Source organism: Corvus cornix, chromosome 6, assembly GCF_000738735.6.
Source record: "Corvus cornix cornix isolate S_Up_H32 chromosome 6, ASM73873v5, whole genome shotgun sequence".
NCBI classification, from domain to species: domain Eukaryota; kingdom Metazoa; phylum Chordata; class Aves; order Passeriformes; family Corvidae; genus Corvus; species Corvus cornix.
The window spans coordinates 4078011-4105000 of NC_046336.1; the positions used below are offsets into that span (position 1 = coordinate 4078011).

The following is a 26990-nucleotide window of genomic DNA, read 5'->3' on the forward strand; positions in this document are numbered from 1 at the left end:
TCAAGGCTATCCAGCAGCTTTGGCTTTCAGAAATTTAGGGAAACTTAATGAGAGTGGGTTTCTGTAGCTTTCTTGATAATGGGACCACAGATCTCAACCAACTTCCAACTTTTGTTGTTTCAAAAGCTTTTAATGTCCTGCCTCCCTCTAATATTGAGGAGAAGATTTTACCCCAAGCTGACACCCACAAAGCAGCAGGTTCCCCTCCTTAGCAGGTCTGAGGATTTGATAAACTTTGAGTTGCAGCAGGCTGGAGGCAACCAGTCCTGGCCAGAGAGTTTTAAATCATGTTACATCAATGCACCAAACTTGTTCCTTTTAGCTGCCAACCTCACTCTAGGGCATTATCTTAATGCTCAAATTTCATTCATTCCCTGTTCTTTGATGTAGTCTTCCTCTAGATTTATACACTGAGTTGCAGACAGGAAAATGAGACTTTACCACTGCATGGTAAGGAATTTTTTCAGGAGCTCCTTAATTTCCTCACACATTGTAAGATAGCACACTGCAAAATTGAGAGGCACATTTCTGAAAGTTTGAGGGAAAGAACTAGGAAGAAAATGGAGAAAATCTAGCTTAACAACTCTTTCAATTTTGAAAATTGCAATTTGACAGCAATCCTGTGGGCTGGGAAATAAACGTTCATGCCTTTGCCTCTATAGTCATTTGATTGATGTCAAATTGCTTAAGATGAAATAAAGAGTGAGATGCAGTCATATTTTTCCAGCTTCTTTCTATAGAATTGGGGTCACAGTATTTGGGATCAAAAAGTTATTTATGACATTTATTTTCTACTGCTGATTGCACTTTAGCCTCTCAAAATCTTGGTTTTATCATGAAGATGTGCCTTTATATTTAGAACTTTGCAGCACTGTGGTTTCTTAGACAGGAAAAGTGCATTGCTGATAAAAGAGCCCACTGGTTCCAAGGCTTAATCCTTTGATCACTACAGGTCCAGATGCTGACCCTACCAAACCCTTAAATTAACATTTTTTAAAGCATGTAAATAGTGTGATCAACTTCAAAGGGTGTAAATGCAATATATTCACATATAGGAATATACACCTTCATATTTGTAAAGCTTCTTCCATGGCCTTCTCTTCCTGCCAAGATGAGCAGGGTAAATCTTCCCAGCTGGCTGCAAAAATGTCTCCTCCAAAGAGAAGAAATGAAGTCACTCAAGACTTTGCTAACATCACCTTCCTTTCTCTCATTGCCTCTCCAGCCACCCCTGCTGGACAACGATGCTTTCCCCCATACCACTGGAGTTTGACTTAGTTCCTTTCCTCTTGCAAGGCGAGGGCACAGAGCAGATGTGTCTTGCACAAACAGCTGGAAACAGCATCAAACGCTGGAAACGGGAGCCTGGTGCCTTCTTCGTTTAGACCAAACACCTGGATTTTAGAGAGCTGAAGGTAGGGGAGATAAGTCCATTCCTGGATCTCCCGTAAGAATTAGACATTTAAATGGCTTTTTAAATGCCAATTCAGCTCCTAATGCAGAGATCACCTTTATACAATTTGATTCCCAGATGGTATTCCATTCATATTTTTTTACAGTATTTTGAATTTAAAATAAAAAAATAAATAAATAAAAAGCAGACAAGAATCACCTCATGAGAATAACAGGAAGGAAATTACACTGACAAAATATAGGAAACTAAGAGTAATTAAAATCACCATTGATTTATTTTTTACTGAAGTTAAATGCTGCATTATTGTTGTTAACTTTATGTATCCTACAGCTTTTCATTCATTCCAATGCCCTAAATTCTATATTGTGCAAGAAAGAGCAGTCATCTAGAACTGAAAACAAAAAGACCCCCAGCATTTAATATTACAACATGCAGAAAAATAAATTTAATTAGTCACCAAGGAAGGGGGGTAAAGTGTTACTAAAACTTTATAAAGATAATTACCTGATAGAAAAAGCACCTAACTAGACCATTCTGTATTGGATATTATCCAGGCAAAAAAATTAAACCTGTGTTGCTGCTTCAATACCATCTAATACTAGGAATTGGCAGAAAAACATCTATTCTATGAATAATAGCTCAACAGTCCCAAAGGACATCAATACATGAATAAGGAAAAAAAAAAATCTCAAGCCTTTCCAAAATGGTGCTAATGCTCCACTGAAACTTAATTTTATAATTTACTGGCAGTCAAGATGGCAGGAAATAAAATAATTTGCTATATATTCTGCACAACAAACCCCCTGCTTTTCCTGGGAAGGGTAATTATCCCTAAAAAAAAAAAAAAAAAAAAAGAAAAAATACGACATCTCATATTAAGCTAAAGTCTCATCAAGAAGAGAAAGAGTGCCTCATTACATGTAATTACCAGGGAATTAGAAACATCATTTAACTAAATGAGCGAATAATGCTCAGGATATTGAAGAAACTTGCCTGCACTTCTGCAGAGCACTCTAAGTCCCATTACAAAAATTGCACCTCTTTAATGGAATAATTTTAGGCCTTGTCTGCCTTGCTTTAAAAATAAAGAGCCTCAGAGAGGCAGAAAGAGGCTGAAACTACCATAAACAACTGTTGAAAAGAGCTGCAGAGTAGGACTAGTCTCTACTGGATACCATGATTTAAAATGACTCATAATCTAACATAATCACGAAAATTAAACCTAAGGACTTGGGTGGGAGGATGGGAGAGAGGGAGGGAAACGAATTACCCTTTTTAATTGTACTTACTCTAGACTACAATGTATTTATAATTATACATTATAGATAACGGGTGAAAGATTTTAGGTTAAAGGTAAATCTTATAGAGAGGGATGAAAGGCTGCTGCATTAGAAGCTAAAAAAAAAAAATAGCCATACCTGCTGGTTGATACTTGCTGTCCTGCAATGCCATTTTTTTCTAATAGTAAAGAGTTACTGGGGGAATTAATAACGACCATGATAATGCATTACATGCAAATGACACAAACCACAGCCTGGAGTTTAAAATCTTTAAAAAAATATTTCTTTGTCTGTAAAGGTGATTCTGATGCTGCAGTTACAAATAAAATCTAGAAAACCTTATTTACCACCATTTCGATGCAGAGGTTGATCCTGTGCCAGGACAAACAAGGTTTTCCTCCTGAGTTTAGCCAGAGGAATTGTCTCCCAGCCTTACAGCAAGGCAGTAAATTCAAATTAAATTCAACTCCCTTGAGTTGCAAAGGTTTTGGTCAGGGTTGGAATCCTGGTTCCACACCTCTCCATGAGGAACTAAATAACTGAAGTGATGTTGGAACGAAGTCCCACCAAAATGTCTTCAAGTTGATGCACAGGAAAAGCATCACCTCTTTCTTTGTTTTGTTGTTTTGTTTTTTTTTTTTTTTAGTAAAACATCCTTGGAGAAATGAAAAATGCAGAGAAGTAAAACAAGAAACAAGGGGATACATATAATACATCATCTGAAACATGTGTGCTTCCTCTATTAACATTTCCATCCTTCATTTCCTTCTCTCCACACAAACAAAATCCCTCACTATAGAGATTCTAGGCAAACAAGGGTTTTTTTTCTTTACAACAACCAGTTCCACAGCAGAGCAAGCTGTTAGCAAAACAAACACTGAAATAAGAGGAAGAAAAGGGCACTAGAGCCCCAAAGTGTTGAATCTGGACATCTCCACTGGGTAAAGCAGGATTGCAGAAAAGATGTAATCAAAAGATGATTTTTGCTACTTTTGAGAACATAAACATTTCAGACTGTTCACACAGGCTTGGTTTGCAAAAAACCAAGAACTGCAAAAAAACCTGTTTGTTTGGGGTTTTTATTTTTTGTTTTAGTTTGGGATTTTGATGGTGATTTAGAAGACAGTCCAGAAAATGACTTGTAAAATGGTGATGGTTCCATTCAACCTCTTGACATGCCTGTGCCACTTAGAAGTTATATTTGAATTGTTTCTGATTGCAGGAGTAGAAGATGAAACATTAAATATTTAAACTCAAATTACCAGTGAGATGGGGAGGGAGAGTAAACAGAATTATGTGGAGACCAGTGAGATTTCCAGAGTGTGTTAAAAAATAAGACAACCCCTCACAAGAGGAGAGGAGAAATTGGTTAATAAGCAGCACTGAGGTCTTTTGATGCTGAAACAAAAGCAGGATGGGACCACGTGCCTTTGGGGTAACACAGCTTGTGGGAAACTCCTGATGCTGGAAGAGGAACCAGCATCCCTGCAAACTGCAGCAGGGGAATCCTGGCACTGCCAAAGGCTCCATGAGCTCAGCTAACGTTGAAGGGAAACCCAGGGGTTTATCCTGCACTTGGGCATTCCAAACAATGGCCCAAAGAGGTTTAATCCTGCACAGGCTGAGGAGGATATTGTGTATCATGGATATGTCAGCTAAAGGATTGTTCTGACCAGGTAATTGAAGGAGGGTACTGGAGGGTCTTTAACCTTAATTGATTTTTTTATTCCAGTTCCCCACGGAAATGAGATTGGTGCAAAGAAATTGGCTGTGTCTGTCTGCCCGTCCCCTTCTCCTCTCATCCCCCTAATAACTTGGGAACTGAGAGACCAATTACAACCCAGCTTGACAGAGGAAGGAGGTCTCAAAGCTATCAAATTCCTGCATCCCTCATGAAAGCAGGCAGCCAAGCAGAGGAGACAGCCTTTAATAACGTGCCCAGGAAATCTACCTGGGAAAAGTTATTGTGGTCTAAGACAAAACTTGCTTTCTCAAGAAAGAACAACCAAAAGGCCAGACCATGTAGAAAATTCTGCAACTCATTGAATTACTTGTTCCATATGCAGATAAATTCAGTTTTTCATGGACAATCTCAAGACCAAGACAAAAAAGACAACACAAGTGGAGATCAGGAAAGAAACATGACTTTATTTGCATTTGCCTCCATATTGATTTCTACCACCATCAAAAAAAAAAGTATCACTCCAAATATTTCCATCCCCACCCCATCCTTACAAATCTCCCCTCTAACCCCATTATCTGCCTAATTAAATTTTGGGTACATCAAACTGTTAGGCCCATCTTTTGGGAGGCTGCACGCTTTAATCACAATTACATGCTGCATATTTCATGATATATATCTTTTGCGTATAATTAGGAATAAAAAATGCAATCCCAAAAAGATGGTTAATAATTTAGATCCTGAGGATTTGATTAAAAGCATCTGAGCATTGCAGATGACAAGGAAAGAACAGTGACTCCGTTACAACCAAGGGAAAAAATCAAGGATTTAAGCACTGTTTTTTTCACACCAAGGGCTATAATCCTAAAAACAAATAAAGAGGAACAGAGAAATATGTCAGCCCTGATACATTCCTGCCACTCAATCTATGGTATAAGGCTGAGGGCTTTGCACCTAATCCAGACATTTCTTTTGAAAAGTTTATTTGCAAATGTTAAATGTTAAAATGTTCCCTTCCAAAATCTCATTAGCAGAAATTAATATTCTCTGATGGAGACTGGGCACTTACCTCCCTGCTCAGGCAGCACCACCTTCCAGAGCCTGTGTGTTCGCAGGCCACACAAAGCCTTCACATGAAGAATCAAATAACCTCAACACTAAAAATATAAGTGCAAGAGAAATAGCCAAGGTCATGTTCTCAAAACAGTTTGCAAATTCAGGAGATACTTACACTGTTTTATTACAGTCTGTGCCACCAGGTGACATCTTTAAGTGATGCAGAGGGCAGTAGGGATTATCACCAGCAAGTGAGAAATTAAAAACAGGGACTATATATGTATTAAAGCAAACAGGCACTGGGAACAGGGAGGCCATTCCCATTCACAAATACAAAAAACACACCTGCAGCTTCTCCACAGCTCCGCAGCAAGGTCTGAGCACCCTGCAACCCACAGATGTGCACATGCAGCACTGCAGCTCCCCAGAAAGTGAAATCTCTGTGGGACAAAAAAACTGATTCATTTCTGATCAGAAACTGATGGTGTACAACTGAGGGTGTGCAACATGGTAAATAACATTTTTTTAAAATTTTTTTTGATGTCTCCATTCTCATCTGCTGCACAGGGTACAGCTGTGCCAATTTTTTTTTAGCTTTACAAAACAAGTTACAAATTCTCTACTTAATACTTCTTGATTGTCCTTGATTTGCAGGACCTAAATTCTAAGTTCTTCCCGCCTAGATAATACTATGTAGAAACACAATGGTACATTTTATTATTTTTAAAAGCACAACCTCTAATAATGCTTGCACTTTCTACTTTCTTCCTGTCACATCTCTCCCTCACATCTTTCCTCAGAGGAAAGGCAATCTTTGCATTCTACTGGAATCTCCCTTGCCACGTAGCACTAGTAAGTATCAACACAACACTGTATACTGGATCAGTGGATAAGAAGAAATTGCATTTTAAAAAGATAGACTTAACTCTCTTTTACCAATTTGATCTCATTTACCTTTACACAGAAGGCCTGGCTGTTCAATTGACCAAAAAAATTACATCACAGGACTAAAAAAGATTAACTGAAATAACTCCCCACAGTAAGTCTAGAGCAGAGGCAAAAAATTAAACCAATTACATGCACTAGGAATCAAGACATCTGTTCAAGTCCTGCCTTTGCTCTGTGACAAGGAAATTCACTTCCTTATTCTGTGCCTTTGTTGACATCTGCAGAATGAGAATATTTCTTCTCTCTCCACCTTTGTCTGCCTTATCTATTTAGGGAACAAATTCTGCAGCCAGAATCACCTCTGACAATGCCCCCGTGCCAAGCTGGGAATGAGGCAATCGGTGCCTTTGTTGCATTGTTGTGGCTGCAGAGCAGGGGTGGCTTGCAGCAAACACAAGCAGGGAAAAGCAACCCTTGCTTAGTTTAATTATCAGGAAATCTTGGGCCTAAGTGAACAAATTATTGCTTTGTTTCTACTTGAGGCTACCTGGCTCTGTTTTTCCCAGAAGAGGATTCAGAGGGGTTCTGCAAGTGCAGAGCACATTAAAATGCACAACTATGCTGCTCTGCTGAGTCGTTCAGTGCTGCTGATGGTGAAGCTGGGTGCCAGCTTAAAAGTTATGGTAAGGCTGATGTAAATGAAGTATTTCTTTAGCAAATAAAAGCCAGCTACTCTTGATTAACCCTCATTCAGAAATCAACCCTAATTCAGAATTAACCCAAGTTGAGAAATGCCTACAAAATGAATGTGTACACTGATTTTAAGAAGTGTGATTGGAGAATCACAGAGTGGTTTGGATTGGAAGGGACATTAAAGGTCAGCCAGTTCCACCCCCTGCCATGGGCAGGGACACCTTCCACTATCCCAGGCTGCTCCAAGCCCCGTCCAACCTGGCCTTGGACACTTCCAGGGATCTGGGGGCAGCCTCAGCTGCTCTGGGCACCCTGTGCAAGGGCCTCAGCACCCTCACAGGGAAGAATTCCTTCCCAAAATCCCATCTAACCCTGCCCTCTGTCAGTTTAAAGCCATTCCCCTTGTCCTATCACTCCAGGCCCTTGTCCAAAGTCCCCCTCCATCCCTCCTGTCAGCCCCCTTTAGGTACTGGAAGGTGCCATAAGGGCTGCAGAGCTTTTTCCCAAGCACTGCTCCCACGACTCTGGAAGATCAGATCCCAGTGCCAGGGGAAGCTGGAGAGCAGAACAAGCACAAGTACAATCAATACTGCCTTATCTTCCCTGCCCAAAGATGGAACCAGTTAAAATCCCACCATTCCTGGCAGCCACTGGTCTAACCTGTGCCTGAGAAACTCCACAGATGGAGACACTGCAGCTTCCCCAGGCCATTTATTCCTGGACTTAACCATCCTTACACTTAAAAAGTTTCTCCTAATGTCTATACTAATCTCTGCTGCAATTTAAGCTCATTATGCCTCGTCCCAGTGGACATGGAGAACAGTTTATTCCCTTCCACTTTGCAGGTAATCACGGGAGACTCTGAAGACCTATTACTCCCCCCCATGTTGCTATCACACGTTTTAGCACATTCATATGTGCTTTTCATGCTACAGGAAAATGTCTGATACAGTGAAAAACTGAACATACAGCCTTAAGAAAAGAGACATTTCACAGAAAGAGCCTTTAGGATATCAGTTATAAGAATATCTGGGCAAGTCTTGTCTTTGACTCTTCATTTCTAAATTCTGTGTGTCTAAGAACATTTGAAACAAAGAATCCTGACACTTTTCAGAGCAAATGTCACATTGCTGGAAGAGCAGAAGTCACATCAGTTGCATATTGACTAAAAGATGACTGCCTTGGTGGTTGTGATTATACCAAACAACATGAGAGCAGCTAATGGTGTGTAATCACCAGAGCAGATGTCTGCTAGTCCAAAGAAATGAGTTCTGCTCCACAACACTGATACCAATCCCTCATGGGAGATGTGTCATTTAGGCCAAATGTGCAAAAGAATCCAGTAGTAGAAACACCCAGCTTTTGGGCACCCATCGTAACAGATGCAGCAGTGGAATGACTGCTGAACTTGGGGACTGCATGACTCCAACTACAGAAAATCCATTTTCAAGGCAGTGGAAACTACTGGACACCTACAAAAGTATGAGGAAATTAAGATGCAGTTGGCAATACCTACACAGCTTTGTAAAGTCATCCTCAACAGCATTCCTTCAGTCTTTGTTGGGGGCTCAGAGCTCAGCTTTGACTGGTTTTACTTGCCAAAACACCCACCTGAAGAACACATTTTTTAATATTTATCATAATTACAGCAGCACCAGCACTAAACACCCCATTTGAGATGCAGCAGAGCTCCAGACCTGCAAGTAGTAACCACACACTGATTATCCTGAAGGACTGGCCAACAGAAAGAAGTACAGCTTGCTTTTGTGACGTTCAGGGCACAGATGCCACTTGGCTTCTAATACCACAGTGTTATGAGGCTCTTGTGAGAGACAACCCTGGATATTCACTGCTGCCAGCAGTCAGTGGTGATTGATGACTCCATTACAGTGATGGCTGTGGCTCCATGTTTTCTCCATGGCCCTCAACACCAGCCAAAAAGCAGTGACTTAAGGAGCTTTTTTAGCTCTCAATTCCTCTATCAAGAGTCAGTATACCCTTTGTTCAGCTGCTTGTTAAAGAAGTCAGAAAAGGCTTGTTTCATGATTCCTCCAGCTTCTGAACCTCTGCCTTGACCTGCATTTCTAGGAGAGTGCTAATAAAAGGGAGATTAATCTTGTAAAAGAAACAACTGTATTTCAACTGCACATTGTGGTATTTCTACCCAACACATGGACACAGCTGTAGCCCTGACCACCTAAACATTCATTTTCTCCACTGTGCTTGGTTGTCTCACTGTTTTCTACAGTTTGTTTCCAGTGTTTACATAAAACACCAACTCACCCCAAGGAATCCTCCTCTGGTTTTTAAGCCAAAACAGAACCAGAAAGTCAAATCCATTCCCTCATACACATCCTGGGCTAACTTTGTCCACAGAAACATGCAGATCTCAGTGCTATAACAGGTTTTCCCCCAATACTTAGCACTGAAAAGTTGTACTGGTGGCATCATTTCCAAGTTATGTTTAGTTTGTCAACCAAAGTATTTGGAATTCCCCTAATTCTCAGTTTGTTTTCCCCTATGTTCTCTAGCTCTCATTTCACTTTGTTCCCCACAGCCCTACACCTGTAACTCCCCACTCTATCCTCTCTCCATTTCATATATTCCTTTCTCCACATCATCACTAAACCACCTTCTCCTTAGTCCCAGCCCAATTCTGCCTTCATACTTTTTTTTTATTTAAACACATCCTCACTCCTTTTCTCCACAAGCTTTTTATTGCTTTGCTGGTCACTCTGACAGAAACCTCTAGCTCCCATGATTGGGCTCCCGTTGGCCTTCTTTAGCAAAGCAGTCCTTTAAAAATAATAAAACACCTGAACACCAAGGTGTGACAACTTCCTAAGCTGGCATTAAGAATTCCACCTCTGCCCAACATCAGCCATGTAACCCTCACTGCAAAAAAGCCAATTAAAACTGCAAGGAATAGGGGTGGTGCACAACTACCAGAACAGAGAGGCTGGATGACCCTGTGGTGTGGGCAATATTCATATTTAACTCAGGAAGACATCTTTATTTTTTCCTATCCAAACCAGTTTCTATTACCAAAGAATCCACATCTAGCTCATGACAAACTACAAAGTATTCCACATACAACTCATTTACCACTTCTACCTGGTAACAACTCAAGTTTGTCAGATTTCTGCACACACAGAGCTGTTTCCTCTCCATCACCACCTTCTCTGGAATGATCTGGTACCATTCCTGCTGTCAGCAAGTTTGTTTTCCTACAGGTAATAAAGTGCTCCCACTGGCTACACAGGCACTGATAGAAGAGAAGTTGGAAGTAAAGCATGAACCCAACCTCCAATCCAAAATATCCACACCTCAATCACCTTCCTCAAGCCTCAGCTTTTCTGTCCCTCCTTACTACTCACTATAAAATAAATATTTAAGTAGTAACACCTGATACAAGTGACCAGGAGAGCAGTCTGCGTCTGCTCTGCAAACAGTTGAGTGAGACAGCTTTTAGTGGTAATACTCAACAGAAAGCACTTCTTTTTATTTCCCAGTTCATCTCATTGGAAAAAGATAAAAGGTTCAGAAATTTTTCCATCAGGAAGATCTAGAACTCAAGAAATTCTGTAATTTAAGGGTTTGGTCTCAACATTTGTTTCACAATCAGCAAAGGCTGCTACACAAAGTATTTGTTTTCAAAAACCTATAGATATTTATTGAACAAATAAGAAAGCAGTAAAAGTTTTCATAATCAGATACTACAAAATGTTTAAGTTCTTTAAAAGGTTATCTACAGGACTGAACTAATTCAGCTACAGACAGCAGGTAAAGAAAACAGTTTCATTAACATCATAAGCAGGCAAGGAATGACAGATTTAGACAAACTACAATAAAGAAACAAACATTTCTTAATTAAAAAAAACGTGAGTACAAAGATTGTTCTTCTCACTTCAGCTGTTTTAGTGGAGCCTTCTTAGGAGCAGGTGAGCATCTCTTGTAGAGAAGGAGTATCACCAGTAGTCTAAGTAGACCTGCAAAAAATAAACTCTATTTTAGGAAGAATATTTAGAGGAATCATAAGCAGGTAGAACATTCAACATCCTAGGAAAGCAGAAACTTGCAGAAAGCCAGCTTTCACTTGTAGCAAGATACAGGATATAATAGTTTAATGATGAAAAAAGTGATCTTAATATAATATGGCACCACCTTGATGCACTAAGAATGCATTGTGCAGAAACACTGTGACTCAAATTAATATGCAAAAAAATCACTATGAAACTACCATCAGTCTTCTGTCCTAAGTAACTTATTTTTAGAATAAACCAGAGATGACTCACACTACTGAACCACTAAAATATACCCATCATTCTTAGTGCCCTAAGGTTGGCACAAGCAACTTGTAAATGTCAGAAAAGCATATAAACCTTGTTAATGTTTTCAGAAATTCATTTAAAGATAGAAACAGGTCCAAAAAGATGCCTGTCTAAATGCATTGCAATTACGTTACAATTATTTTCCAAATACACAGATATGCTCTGTCTTTTCTCAGCTCATTACTGACTCAAACAATTTGCCCTTCTGGGATCAATTGTTTGCTAATAAATAATTGTTTACAGTCACAAAATGATATTAAGGAGTATTCTTATTAGTTTTCCTTCTACAGCCTAATAAGATTCAAAACTAGCTGATTCCCAAGAGTCTAACCTTAACCTTGCTGTGTTTAACAGCCCAGGAAATGATGAACCATCTGTTTCAGAAAATAATGGAGGGCCAAGAGGAAATATTGTTTAATTGTAGATTAACCTCCTTGTACAGCAGAATGAAGCATCTACAGAATTAGCAACTCTAACTAGCAATGAACAGGAAAAAACCCTGGAAGCAACTCTCACTATTAGAAAACCAACAGCAGCCAAGTATTCTCTTATCAACTTTGAAAAACACAACAAAACAAAACAACTCAAATGTAAGTACAGCCTGATTTTTAAAAAATTTTGAGTTATCGTATTTGGATTTTTTCCACTTGAGGAAATCAAGGAAAAAAAATACTAAAATAGTTCTGGCTTTATTTTTCTAGGAGTATCAAAATTATTTTAAAACAAGTATCTCCAAGTGAGAGATGTGAAAGTTATACAATAATAAATATCTCATCTTCATAGGTATAAAACAGCTGTTACAAAGCCACAGACAAGTCACTTAAGGGAGTGGAGGGAAAGGTCTTGAGGTTTTAAACTCAAGAAATTTGATCATTTATGAATGTGTTTCCATAGCCACTTTAAATAATGGAAACAACCTGATAAGGTGTAAGACAGATTGAGTAGTAGAAGAGAAAAAACCTAGCAGTGATAAAGCACTGGAATTTGAAAATAAAGCCAACTGCTCCTGTGCTAGCATCATTAAGAGCAGCACAAATCTGCACTGGGATGGCAATTTCTCTGTGTAACATTCATGCCAAAGCAAGTTGAAACAGGAATTTTTACCTCCATCAATCAGTTTGCCTCGTTTTGACAGCAACAATGACAGAAAAGTGTGTTATCAAAGGGCTGCAGCAAACTCCAACATCCAGGAACTGAGAGAGCTTTTCCTTGATTTTATACAACCTTCCTAGAACAGCATCTAAATTCACTGCTCACTCTGACAGCTGGGTGCATACTCAGGGTGACAGACTGCATCCATTCCAAGTTTTAAATATCCAAACACAGTAACATTTACTCCAATAAATTATTCTTGAATTCTTCACTCAATTCCTGAAGCAATGAGCTCGCAATAACTCTACAGCTTCATATAATAGCACCTATTGAAAGAGGATAAGAGTTTGACATTCTTCTCCCACTGAACAACCAGGCACAATTTTATCCATCAGCCGTCTATCAACCTACGGATATTGAAAGCTTGGGCGAAGGAGATAACATCAAACCCAGCCCTACTGTCAAGCTGCACTATCTCCTGCCATCAATAATGCTATTCATGAATTTAGGAAAATTAATAAATCTTGGGGTGGATGCTCAGAGAGCCACAACTGCAGGTGAAGCAGACACTCACTTGGGCTTTGTTTCTGCATCTGTCACTTGGCGGATGTAGATGCCATCCTCGGGGTGCTCGATGTCATCCATTTCGTACATGTAGGAGGAAGCTATGGCCAGGGTGGTTCCATCATTGCTGAAGGCCAGGGAGGCAATGCTGGTGGGATACCGATGGAACTGGCACAGCCGCTTCTTGTTAAAGGGATCCCAGATATTCACAAAGCCATCGGAGCCGCCTGGAAATCAGTGTTTCAAAAAAAAAAACACGTTTGTAAGTCGTAATTGAGGAAAAAAATAAAATTGAGGAGATGCAGCACAGGAAAAAAAAGAAAACTACTCATAATTACTTTGTCAGGAAAAACACAGAGTTGATTCATTCAGTAAAGAGCACAATGAGCATTTCCCAAAATCCCTGTTAAAGCTGTTAACTGGAGAAAAGACTGCAGTACAATTTTATCTCATAGCCCTCTACATTCTAAGAAAGTAGTAAGGCAGAAAAAAACTTTCTAAGAGAGATTCTCATTGTACCATCGTTTTAAGCTGACAGATTGTGATTACATCTGCAGGTCCAAACACAAGCTTGTGTTTGGGGCAAAAAATTTTAAGAATTAAGAACTCTCACTACATCAAATAATTTTAAAACCCTGTTCATGGCATGAAGTATGATTTAAATGCTTAAGAAGTCAGGACATATGAAGTAAAGGCTGATCTGTTTACATCAAAACTAAAGGAATTGATGTGTTACAAAGAATTGAGTATTTACCTGTAGCAAATGTGTTGTGGACATTATGGAAAGAAATGGCATTAACTGGATAAATCTGCTCAATATTATTCTCCTTCAAACGGTGACATTTGAATGCGTATTTCTTCTTCTGGATTTCTGGGCTTGGATCCAAATATTCCACAGCTACACGACCTTCAATAGAACTTAAAACATAACCCTAACAAGAGAGAAAAAAAAAAATTGGAGCTACATGTTTTAGAAGTTTACAACTGGAGAAAAGACTGCAATACAATTTTAGTTCATTGCCTTCTAAATTCTAAGAAAGTGGTAAGGAATAAAAAAGCTTTCTAAGAGAGATTCCCATTGCATCGTAGTTTTAAGCTGACAATGAGACTTGTAATTGCCTCTGCAGGTCCAACACAAGCTTGTGCTTAGGGGAAAAAAGGTTAAAAGATAAGACCTCCTTGTATTCGCTCACCTACCCCCCCAGGGCCTAAATATCTGAAATATGAGAGATACTCACAGGACTATTTAGTTTCAGAATTACATTACATTAAAATTAGTTCAGAGCTTTAAAGTAACAACTAAACACTCAAGCTGAAGTAGTATTTTTAGTGAAACTTGATTACAAGTTGTGTTATCCAGTTAATTACAGTCCTGACTTGGGAGCAACCTGAGATGCTTTTATTATCACTTCTGAGTTAAGTCCATAATAGATCTTTTCAGAAATAGGATTGCCATGATATCTAGCTATAACAAGGCTCTTTAAAATCCATCATACAATACAATCTGGAAGATCAGCTTGTTTTACTATAACTAGAACTGAAAATGGACAAAGCATTCATGCCAGTTCAAGAACAAGTAACTAGGTCTTGCAATTCCTGTACTATCACTCTGTATACGGGAAAATTCCCTTACAAATTAGTTTGGCAGAGAAAGCCAATCTTGTTGCTATCCTTGAAAAAGAAATACCACAGACACACCACATTAACTTGCACAGAACAGCTGCAGGAGCACCTGAATTATACAATTCTCCCTGCATAATGGATCAGGGGTTCTGCAGCACACACCACAGACTCAGAGGGAAAAAAAGAAAAATATATAAATGACATTCACATAGTTTTAAACCTGCCCCTGTTCACAGACTGTTCAAGAACCAGGGCTACAATGCATAAAAGCTGCTGAGAAACCACCAATTCTGGCTTTCTCTCTTCTACTGCGACTGGGGAGGGGAAGGATGCTTTTTAATTACATGTCAGCATTGTGACTCATTAAACAGGTTATTTCTAAAAAGGAGACAAATCTGGAGGAACAAAATGACAACATAATATGATGGTAAGTCACTGGCAAACATTGCTAAGCTGCACTAAAAAGAATTAACATGCCACAGGAAGCCTCCCCCCTTCAAAACAAACCCCTACTGAAAAATAAAGTTGAAAATAAACCACCATTTTCCTGAAGAATATTCAGCAGAAATGTGATTGCTGCCATGGCTCCCATACCTGTTTGTTGGGGAACGCTCTGATGCAGCGGGTCTGGTATTTCAGGCTCGATTCTCTTCGCTGCTGAACATATCCCATGTTCCTCAAATCCCACACCAGCACTCTCCGACCTGCTGTCCCCACAATCAGTCTGTCCCCAGACACAGAGAGGGTGTAGACCTTCCAAAAAAATATTTACAGTATTTAAGACTGGTTAGCCTGAAAACCCCCTGCTCTTTGTACAGAATAAGCTGTCAGCAATGAGCACTAACACAACTGGTGACACCCCGCCATGGAATCCACAGCAACAGAATTCCCTTCAGCTTTAATTTAGAACCCAAATTTGAGATGAGCAGCAGGAGTGTGCAGCTGGTTAGTGAGAACACCCTGATGTAGCATTCAAAAGTTCAAAAATTATTCCAAGCATTAAATTTACCAAATTTAACGGCAAAAGAAAAACCTACACAAAGGAACAGGAGGGGAAGTGATGGATACTGGAATTAATCTTTGCTTGGTATGCACAGTTTGCATTCCCACTGCTAGTTCATGATCCTGCAGTTTAGTCCTACAAAACCACATCACACATATTCTTCTGTTTTTCTTCACCTGGTAACCAAGTATTTTTCTTCATAAACTGAATACTTTGAGTTGAGCTTCATGTTAATAAAACAAAATAAATTGCCAAGAAATCATTAAAAAAACCCACATTACTTTGTATACCTTAATAAAACTAAGTGAAATTGAAGAAAGCAATATGCTTGACATATTATAAAAAAGATAATGGCTTGGAACTTCAACTCTACTCCAAAACTTGGCTCAGAGGTTCTAATTTTGACTTATCAAATTTCGCAGGAAAATATTTAGTGCATGACTTGTTGTTTCCAACTATTGCTTGGGATGCAGTTCATATGGTAATATGCTAATAAGAAAAAAAAAAAGGAAAAAGGCTTAGTCATAAAAAACTGCTATGGAATGAATCCCAAGTTGTTGATACATAAGCAGATGGAATCCAGCTACCTACAGCTGTCACTGAGCTGCTAACAAGAGCAAACGATGAGAACGAGCTTTTTCCAAGTGACCTAATGCAGCCAAATACATAGGAAACAGATCTTGGGTATTCCTCAGATCGTGAATTTAAAGTGTAAGAGATCTGGTATCCTGCCAGAAGGAATCAATTTAATTTTGGCAAGTGCTTGTACGATTTCACTCATTTGGTTTCACTTTCTGCCTCTCTGACGAAGCCCAACAAAGCTGCCTGGTTGTGGTAAGACTGCACTGAAATATCACACACAGCAACTTTTCATTTGCTGCAAATACGTTTTCAAAAAGTTAACTTCTTATAGAAAAACTAAGCAGACAGGTGTGTATGCATACATAGAGATAAAAAAACCTCCTTTAACCAATCCTCATCCATGGAGCATGCATTCTTCTCTAAAATGTGATTATTGAACTTTCCTCTAAAGATTGAGATCTTAAGATGGGGAAAGTCTTAAATGTTCACACAGGAATTGCCCAAAAGTTCTGATGATCCCAATTATGCCTAAAAAGTGTAAGAAAACTTTGAGTCAATATAGTAGTTACACATTTTAACTACAGTTCTTCGTTATTGATGTAAATTTCGTTATTGATGTAAAAATTGGTCCAGAAATATTAATAAACACTATATAAAATGTGTTTGTATACATACAGGGAAACAAAGGCATAAAGAACATTAAATATCTTAAATCTTCTTCACAAACTGATGTCACACCTGTACAGTGAGTGTTCTTTCTCCACCACACAGCCATAAATCAAATGAAACCGTTGTCATGCAGTGGAGTAGGTGTACACATTCATCAAAGGCAGCATTAAAAAAATGACATAATGAACCTTGCTGAACCAATAAGCAGCTTGATTCACTGTGGCTGTCCATTATATGATATTCTGTCAGCAATTTATCACAGTTCTTTACATGCTACATACATCTATAAATCAAAACTAGAAATAATGCAATTACTTTATTCTGCACAAAGGTCTCGCCAGAAGTAGATCCAGCTCTGCTGGAACAAAAGTAAGAGCTATTTAGGGCCAAAGGGAAGGTAATGATGGCTCATAATTAGGACTTGACAATAGGATGTCACAGTGCTAAATGAAATTTTAAAAAGGTACAGGCAGGAAAATATTCATATGTAAAATTATCCAGCAAGCCAGCCTGTGTTTAGGAGTCTCTGAAAAAAAAATGGAATTCCTGTTAATTTTTTCAATGACACCACTGTAAGCAGCACGAGAAGTTAACACATCATTTGGCCACTAGAAAAAGCTGAAGACATCCCATTTTATCTTCCTTCTCTGAGTCTCCCATTAGCACAGATTTCAGTATTAGTAAAATATCCAAATTTACTAGACATTAATAAAAGACAGGTAAATCACAATACAAGCAATTCTGTTCAATTTTTTGAACACAAGTAAAAAAACAACTTATTAATTCAGGCAACATAAATGACCTCCTATAGAGATACATCTCTGTGCACATTTCAAAACAATCAGATCTTAGGACTGCCAAGGTCTGATACATCTAAAACCTTAACATTTATGGACATTTAACTGTGCATATTACAATTAAGCCAAGATGTTTGGTTTTCCTACAAATTTATTTCCAATTCTAAGAATTTGGTCCAGCACAAGCACCAAGAATTAAGGTACGTTGAGAAAAGCTCAAAGCTTTCACCTAGAAATGGCAATATATTCTCAATACCAATCTTTTAAAATGCTACACTTTCACCCAGTTTAAAAACCATTAAACATAACTTCACAAATTCACTCAAGGCAATGTCCTATGTGATTTTTCAGTCCCAGGATGCATTATTTACCACCTGGAATGCAGCATGCAGCACATACCTTTTCAGGCTGGGAGAAGGTTCCTGCATTACAGGGAGTTCTGGGATCCCAGAGTTTCACTGTCTGATCCCAGCTGCCAGTCACCATGACATTCACTTCTGGGCAATACTCCACACACCTGATAGGAGCATCATGGGCACCAACAAGGTTTTCTGTAAAAAACCACAATATACTGCAACTTTACTGACCCTACAAACAGTCAGAATGCAGGAAATAAAGAATAAAAAAAGAACACTACTGCAGTACAGGCATTTTCTGACATCCTAAAGGTGCATTTCTATGCCAGAAGTCCTTGTAATTGACAGTTCAGCATTCAGAAGCATCAATTTTGCAAAGATCAGGATTGTTAAATTTAAACTTGTCCCTTGAGCTTAGCATTTAAGAATTTTAGGCAATCACTGAGAGATCTTTACAGGTATAAAGTATGTTCAGCATCAACTGGTATCACACTGACAAACACACTTAAGACAGAAAGCAACTTAAGCTTGTGTATATTAATAATATGATAAGAGAAAGCAATTAGTATTACCTCTTAATAAAAATATTAAACACTTGTAGAAAGTCAGCTATGGCAGAATTATTTGAGGTTTTTGGTACCATTAGTGCACATACCCATTTGCCAAGCCCTGGCTATTGGCTGGTGCTGGTGACTGGCTGAAATTTGCTTTTCTCTTTAGCACTCTAGAAACAAACAAAAAAGTGAACCAAACCAGTTCCATATTTTGCACCAAAGAGGCACTGGAACTGTTACTTTCAAGCAGTGCTTTCTTAGAAAAAAATCTGTAGTACAAGGCCATGTTTGACAAAAGCAAAAGCTTTCTATATCGTCTGCCATGAAAGATCATTCTAAATACATCCAAAACACAAACCTCTGAAAACAACATGCTCAGTTTTAGTACAACTTGGCTAATTCTCCCTAACTGAGCCACTGCAGCCTATGGCAGAGCAGGATTATCATCAGAAAATCAATTCAAGGCATCCTACAAGCAGCTACCAAACTGTCTGGCAAGGTGCCAAATTCTTCCAGGTTTTTTTTTTAGGCAGTCCTTATTAAGGCCACTGGTTATTTTGCCAGATACTTAAATATCCTCCATCTAAAGAACCTGAACCATATTCTGCCCAAGTACATAAATCTGAAGCTTAGGCCAGTTGCTGACAGCATTTAGAATTCAATCTGCTCACCTTGGTCCGTGTTTAAGTCGTGCATTTTCAGCTGCTGATCCAGCCCTCCACTCCAGGCATGGGTAGGATCCTATAAAGCATAAAATTTACCTTATTATGTTTCCATGCTGCTCTGAATTCGATTTCTTAAAGTCATAACAAAGGACTTGCTTCCAAGAGTTTTGGGAAGATGGGAATTAAGACACAAATGTTAAGGTCTGACCCAGATTTAAACAGATGGAAGCTTTGCAAAATGTTTAAGTCCTTTGAGCGATATGAATTTCTTTAGTTTAAAAGTAAAACTAAAGTAAATTTTAAAAAGGCAATTAGAGGCTATACCAAATCATTTCCTTTTCTTCATATTTTAAATGACTGACAACCTAAGTTCCATCTAAGTGCAGTGTAATCCTAAAACTCATTTACAGGAGAGACATCATTTGAGAGCCTGAGTGTTGATCCACAGCACAGCATCACCCACGTGACAAAATATTCAGTGAAAAAAAGCATAGGTAGGCCCCCCTCTTTAATTTCAGGGACTGACGATTTCTCATACCTTGGGCACTCTACACTTGTAAAATAATAATTAAAAAACCCCCCACACACTTACATAAAAAGCACAGTCCAGGACGGCTCCTGAATGCTGATATTTGAGTCTCATGGTGTTGGCAGGAACATCATAGAGCCGAACAGTCGTGTCCCAGGATGAAACAAGCAGAAACTGAGACGTGTTTGGACTAAACTTTACTGATGAAATCCCATCATCTGGAGTTTGGTTGAGTTTGAACTCGTTTGATCCTGTCATCTGCAGACAATAAGGCACAGATGCAATTTTAGTGACTACAAGAACACAGGCCTAGAAAGGGAACAAGACTGACCCCTCTGAAAGGCAACCCAAAGCAGACCTGAAAACTTTACTGACTTTTACACAGAACAGGTTCAGAACACCCAAATTTCTCACAAACTCTAAAATTCAAGATGCCAATCCCTGTCCAAAACCTCAACAAATGCCCTTCTCTACAGAGAGCTTTTAAGTAACAAATGCAACATGAACAAACAGCACAAAATATTATGATCATTATTATAATCTCTAAGCTTAGATATTGTTACTTAAAAATGTATTTCCCTCACTCTGCTGAGTGTGTGGCTGTGTTTTTTGAACTAAATATTTATGAGTTATGTGAACATCAAGAACTTGCTCTAAAAAACACAAAGCAGAACAGAATTAGATTTGAAAACTCAAAAAAGTGCTGATTTGCTCCTGGACTGGTATGACCCTCATATACTTCCAAGAATTGCAACAGGATCATCTTTTATGTAGTTCTGGTCACTGTGCAACTTTCAGACCTTGAAACTTTCATAAGTGCTATGAAATATTTGCTACAAAAAGCTTTAAGAATTTTTTCCCCCTCTCCTCGAATCCAAAGGGCAGGTAAAGAAAGGAAAGTTATGTTTTGTGGGGTGCTGAAATGTGGAGTGACCATGGAATTGGGATGTGACCAGGAAAAAATATCAACAATTCAATGAAAGATCAATGACTCCAAAGACAAATACAGCTCTCCCATTCCAGGACTAGCTTGTTGAAAAATTCCAAGGACAGCAGAAGCTATGAACTGCAAATTTCAGCTGGAAAACCGTTTAGACCATACAAACACTCTAAAAGAAGAAGCTGTTGGTTACACATCCAGCAACAAAACAACCACAGCCTCTTTTCAAGGCTTCTCAAGGCCTCAACAGCACATTTGCCTTCTGCTAAAGGGGCAGAGCAGTGAATCAGCACAGATTTTTTGTACTTTTCACCCCTGAATTTGTATGTACAACTGCAGAGGTGGGATTGCACCTCTGAGGATAAATCAGGAGACAAGGAGCAGGTGAACCAATGGCAAGGTGCAAATTTAGGCACAATGATTCCGGTTCAGTGCTTGTCAGTAACTAAATAATCATCAAGGTGTGTAATAAAGTGAGGAACACACATTCCTACACTGGAGAGATTTCCTGAGTGGGAGCTTTGCTCTGTAAGACATCCTTCAAATAACACAAAAAACCACTCACTGAGTCAACATAAAGTGCTATTTCTGCTATTTAAACATGAAGTGAGGGAGGGGAAAACACTTTTAATAACAGAAAAGCTTCTTTTTAGCTCTGCTTTGGGAATACTTGGAAAAAGAGAGGCTTGAGGTTTTGCCACGCATCTTTCCATGGGAACACTACTTGGAATTCAGCAGCACCTGCTGAGGACATCTCAGGTGGAGGTCCACGGACAAAAAATCTACAGGAATTCAGAGCAACTGGGAAAATTAGACTGGACAAGCTTATTGCCTTGTCTACCTAGGCCAGAAAACTCAAACAACAAAACACGAGGATGTGAGGTACAAGTTATTGTATTAATTGAGGCCTGATACAAATTATTAACCAGCCAAACAGCAACTCCAGGCAGCAAAGCTACTTACACCAGAAACCTGGAAGGATGTCCCAAAGGTATTTTTAATCCAGGACAAAGTGCATAGCATTAGAATTTAAGTATATCCTGCCTCTTACACATGGTAAAAAAAATAAAGCAGACCAAGAGCTCCACAATGTCACAAAAACAGCTGCTCCACAACCAGGATTGCCAAACCACAGTGTCGTGCCCACCTCAAACAAGAAAGTCCTGGTAAAATGTTGAGGCACCACAAGAAAAAACTTCTAAACATTACAGAGAAAGCACACGCTGCTGAAATGGCGACTCTGACTTAACTACGAGGTTTAGTTTTGAAAAAAAAAAAAAAAAAACACCATTTTTAGTGAACAAGCAAGAAATCTGTGCTTTTATAGCTCCTCTTGGCAGAGGTGTCACTCAGCTGGACGGAGTTGCTGGAACAAAGAACGCTCCGGTGAGAGCCTCGGGACTGCCAGCCCGCGCTTTTACACAGAAAACACGAAACTCAAAGTACCGTTTTCATGCTGAACGAGCTCCTCCGGCTGCTCCACGGACCGCCAAGGAAAAGCTTTCGGACTTAGGCAGCCCCGAGGCTTCGGTCGCTCCCCGAGCCGGGTCCCGGTGAAGAGAGGCGTGAGAGGGATGCGTGAGACGCTGCGGGAGGGAAGAGAGTGAAGGAAGGGCCTGTGAACCTGGGGGGGGCGGACGGGACCGCACCGGGCAACGAACACGCGGCCAGGATGGACAAGTTAGGATGCCCCCAGGGTCCCAATCCCGATCCCCAAATCCCCAGTCCCGGACCCTCAACCCTGGATCCCCAGTCCCGGATCCTGGTCCCGGCGCCGGCCTCACCTCAGCCTCCGCCACCGCCCGCGCGCGCGCACTGCCACCCCCACCCGCGATTGGCCGGTTCGAACGCGCGTGGCACTGCGTCCCCGGCGTGCGCCGCGCGCCCGCCGCCGCGGGGCGTGCCGGGAGTTGTAGTTCGCCTCTCCCGGGGCAGTGGCGGCTTGTGGGGTCGGACTTTTCTCCCCGTCCCGTCCCGGCTGATAACGAAGGGTCCCGGCAGATGCCCCCGAGGGAACCGCACGGGCTGGTGCCGCAGGGGAAGAGAGGCTGCTGCTGTGTTTTAGCAGTGTTAACGGGATAGCCCGAAATACGAGTTATTTCCCCTAAAAAACGGAGTCCGAAAGGCGGAGCGACGGAGCGGGGCTGAGTCCCCCCACCCCGGCTGTCGGTACCCCGGGACAAGGGGTCTGTGGCTCAAACACCGGCTGTGGACCGCAGGGAGAGCGTTCTCCTTCCCCGCACTGAAAAACGCCTTATTTATCCCTTCGGATATTTCATTTCTCTGTTTTTCGGGGATTTATTTTTCTCCGTCCTCGTTGCTGTTGCACCCCCCGCGCTCGGTACGGGCTGTACCTCGGAGCCGGTGGCCGCAGTTTAATTGCCACTTGTCGCGGGATTTACTTGTTTTGAGTGACCGATCGAGGCCGTGTCCCGTGGGGAGCCGTCGAGGATGCCCAGTGCGAACCCGGGGCGCAGAGAGCAGGGACCAGTCCCCGGTAGCACCGAGCCCATCACCGCGGCTTCTACCAAAACACTCCGAAAACCAGGAAAAAGGTCCCCGTTTACGAAACTTTTCGGGAAATACCCCTCATCTCCCAGCCGAGAGCAGGGCAGCGAGCCCCCGCACAGGCACAGGCAGACGGTCAGGCCCGGCTGGGATTCCCTGCAGGAAACGAGATAAGGAGCAAAAATGCCAGAAAATAAACCCTCGGCGTTACAAGTCGTTTCGCTCTCCCGTGCATCGATCCCGGGGCCCGCGGGCCTTTCCCGGCCCGGCTGCGGGGCACCACCGGTGCCGGGATCCCCCTCGGGGACACGCGACCGAGGTGGCAAATTCACAAAAGAGGCTTAAAACGGTTTAATTTTTTTTTCTTTCTTACTTTCTTTAAAAATATTTACAGATCTGAAATAACGCTTTTTTTAATTAATTTTTTTTTCTTTTCTTTTCAAGTGGCAGGATAGTAGGAGGGGAGAGCGGGGGTGCCCCGGGCGCCCCGGGCTCTCCGTTTGCCCGTCCCTCCCATCAGTTTCGGTGCTGTGTCCCCGCCGCGGGGGCGGCCCGAGACCCCGCACGGAGCCCCCGCGGCAGCCCCGGCCCCGCTCCCGGTGCGGGTCCCGACGGAGCGGGCGCGAAGCGGGAGGCGCGGGGCTCAGTAGTCGATCTTGTTGTAGAGGTTGTAGAGCGGTAAGGCCGAGAGATTGCTGCCGGGGTAGTAGAGAGGGGCGGGGAAGGCGATGGACCGGGGCACCGGCACTCGGAGGAGGGAATTGTCCCTGAACACCAGCGGCATCCCCACCAGAGTCTGCGCCGAGGCGTGGGCCATGTTGGCCGCCTCCAGCTCGGCCGAGAGCTGCCGTTTCCACTTGTTCCTGCGGTTCTGGAACCAGGTCTTCACCTGGGTCTCGGTGAGCTGCAGGCTGGAGGCCAGGCAGGCCCGCTCCGAGCTGCTCAGGTAGCGCTTCATGTCGAAGGTGGACTCCAGCTGATAGACCTGGCTGCGGCTGAACACCGTGCGCGTCTTCTTCTTGGCGGCGCCGGCCTGCCGGTCCCCGCCGTCGCGCTGCCTGTCCCCGCAGGAAGGCGAGGAGGGTCCCAGCGTCTTCTCCTTCTCGTCCTTACAGTCCTGCTGGGGGGGGGAGAGGAAGGGCCCCCGCTCCCCGCTGCCCGCCGCCGCCGCTCCGCTCCCCTTGGCGCTGCCTGCAACAGAGCGACAGCGCGGGGGTCGCACGGTGGCCGGCACCGGGACCCCCGACGGCCGAGCCCCCCGCCCCGGAGGGAAAAAAGCACCGAGGCGAGACCCCGGGCAGGAACCCGCCGCCTCTGCTCTCGGCGGAACACACAACCGACGCCGGGGGAAGGCATCCCCTCCTGGGTATCCCTGTCCCTCCGTCACATGGATGGATGGATGGATGGATGGATGGATGGATGGATGGATGGATGGATGGATGGAAGGGCAGGTAGGTGTGCGTGCCACAGTGAAAGCAGCTGAGTACCAGGCTTCCTATCCGACACGAGCCGGCAAATTTTACTTTACAGCATCGCATTTCACAGACCGTTTATTCAGAAATAATGCTAAAAAAAAAAATAATAAACATCGTTCTTCCCTCTGCCCGAGCGCTGTAAATAATCAGAATCTAAGAAAACGAGCGTTATCCATCGCACTGCATCCCTCGGGGAAATCAACGCCGAGTGGGGTGGAAAAAAAAAAAAATAAAGCCACCCCATTTTTCCTGGAGTTCCTTCCTCCCCGCTTCACCCACGGACGGCGCAAATACTCTGTGCCCCGAAAGCAGAGAAGGTGCGACGTGCCCCCGCCTCCCTCTTCCCGGCAGGGGCCGGACCGGGGCCGAGCCCTCCGGGGCCCTTCCCGGCGGGGCCCGTCCGCCCCGTCCCATCCCTCCGGGTACTCACCGAGACAGGTGAAGCTGAGGGGCTGGTGCTTGTGGCACGCCTCGGCGGGGCCCTGAGCGTCGGGGCAGAAGCAGCCGCGGTGCTTCCAGCTCTCCTCCGGCTCCTCGTCCTCCGAGGACAGGGAGAGGGTCCGGGCGCGGGCGGGCCAGGCGGGTGCCCTGTCGCCGGCCTCCCGGGGGGGATCGGCGCTGCCGCTGCCCAGGATGGACTGGATGGTGAAACTGGAGATGGGAGCAGCCGCCGGACAGCACTTACTCGGGTCTTCTTTGTTGCTCATCCTGGGTTCATAAGAAAGCAGAGGAGGGAAGCTCTCGCTTTAGAGGGGCTCGGAGTGCGCGGGAGGGGGGTGCCCCGGCAGCCTGCGGGGAGCCGTCGGGGGGGGTGTTTCGGGGGGCGCTTGGGGCGTGCGGCGGCCGGCTCTCCCCGCGCCGGCCCAGGCGGAATGCATGCTCCTTCCCCCGCGTCCCTATTGATCTGCGGGCGGCGGGCGGCGGGGCTTCATTTGCATGGAGGTGGCCTCCGCCGCGCCAATCACGGCGGCGGCGGACACGGAAAGTTTGGAAACCCGCGGGGTCCGGGAATGGGGAGGCGCGGGATGGGGTGCACCGGGGCTGGAGGGGGGAACCCCCGCCGGGTGCTCGCCGCCGTCCCCGGAGGCTAGGCTGACCCCGCGGCCCCCGGGGGAGGGCTGCTGGCCGCCCGCCATCCCTCCTGCCCTCTACCTCGAGTGGGCAACAGCGACGTGGGCTGAATGGCATATGCCGGCCGGGGGCGGGGGTGTCGGGATAAACACCTCGTGCATATCCGGGGATCTTTACCCTTCTCTTCATTAGAGGAGGGAAAAAACCTGTCACGGTGTGTTGCCTGCTCGGCAGCACTGGGAAACCTTCCAGAATCCGGGATTTGAGCTGCGCGCTGCGGTAACGAATGTCCCACGAAATGCCTCCTGCTTTTTCATCCCAGGCTCTGGAAGCCGTGGGGAGCAGTGAGGGAGGGGAAGTGCCGCTGCATTTCCAAATAAACTTTGTCAGGAGTCAGGGGCTCTTCCCCTCGGGGGTGGGTACAAATCACAGCCACCGCAGCTCTTCCCCCGCCGCTCCTGCCCTCGGAAGGGGTAACCTGCAGGTGGCAGCTGTTGTGTCGCACCTGTCCCAAAGGGAACGTGGGGCCGAGGGCAGGGGCCTCACCGGGGTTCCTCACCTTCCCTGGAGAGGACGGAGCCGCGTTTGGGAGCCCGAGAGACTCCCCAGGCCCGCAGTTTTGGGGCCTGGAGCCCCCTTTCCCCGGAGGTGCCAGGCAGAGACCGAGCCCCGACGGCTGCCTGGAGCCGGGAGCTGGGGCCTCCCTCCGGCGTGGGATCGGTGCCTGCTTCCCGCCCCGGGAAGCTGCAGAAAGGAGCCCCGGTAACGGGGCCCGTGTGGAAGGCACCGGCCCGGTCCCCGAGCTCTGCCCCACGACCCCAGTCCCACGCTTTCCTTGCCCCCGGGCAGACCCTGCCACCCTCTCCGCCTCCATTTCCCCTGTGCCGCCACTCCAAAGGGATAAACCCCTCCCTGGGCTGCCCTCCTTCCCCTGCGGACACTCGTGTCTGTGGGTGGGGGCTGTCCCCGAGCCCGCAGCCGTCCCCGTCCGGGCTGCTGCAGCCCCCGGTACGGCCGGGGAGGCTTCCGCGGAGGGGAGCGAGTGGGAAGCGCTGCTGCAGCTCGGAAATCCTGGTGGGTTTGGTCGCATCCGTGTCCAGGTGCAATATCCTTGGCCTTGGCAGGGGCCGCGGCATCGGGCTTTTAACCCCGGCTTGCCCGAGCGGGGTGGGGAGGGGGTCTCCGCAGGCTCCAGCTGTTGATTCCTCCCCCCACGGTG

The 26990-nt window shown here is 43.7% G+C and overlaps 2 protein-coding genes across 2 annotated transcripts; both read right to left on the minus strand.

The window, feature by feature from the left end:
- Positions 1 to 10658: 10658 nt before the first annotated feature.
- Positions 10659 to 22558, minus strand: BUB3 (BUB3 mitotic checkpoint protein). The gene is made up of 9 exons (XM_039554273.1): positions 22502 to 22558; positions 22164 to 22303; positions 19841 to 20035; positions 19255 to 19324; positions 18073 to 18224; positions 15217 to 15375; positions 13754 to 13931; positions 13010 to 13226; positions 10659 to 11001 (listed from the first exon to the last, which is right to left on the minus strand). Exons 2-9 carry the CDS (start codon positions 22170 to 22172, stop codon positions 10992 to 10994), a joined length of 990 nt encoding a protein of 329 aa, XP_039410207.1. The 5' UTR covers positions 22173 to 22303; positions 22502 to 22558; the 3' UTR covers positions 10659 to 10991.
- Positions 22559 to 23612: 1054 nt separating this feature from the next.
- Positions 23613 to 25549, minus strand: HMX2 (H6 family homeobox 2). Its single transcript, XM_039554253.1, has 2 exons — positions 25131 to 25549; positions 23613 to 24416 (listed from the first exon to the last, which is right to left on the minus strand). The coding sequence occupies exons 1-2, from the start codon at positions 25405 to 25407 to the stop codon at positions 23869 to 23871; spliced, it is 825 nt and encodes a 274-aa protein (XP_039410187.1). The 5' UTR covers positions 25408 to 25549; the 3' UTR covers positions 23613 to 23868.
- Between the last annotated feature and the right edge of the window lie 1441 nt (positions 25550 to 26990).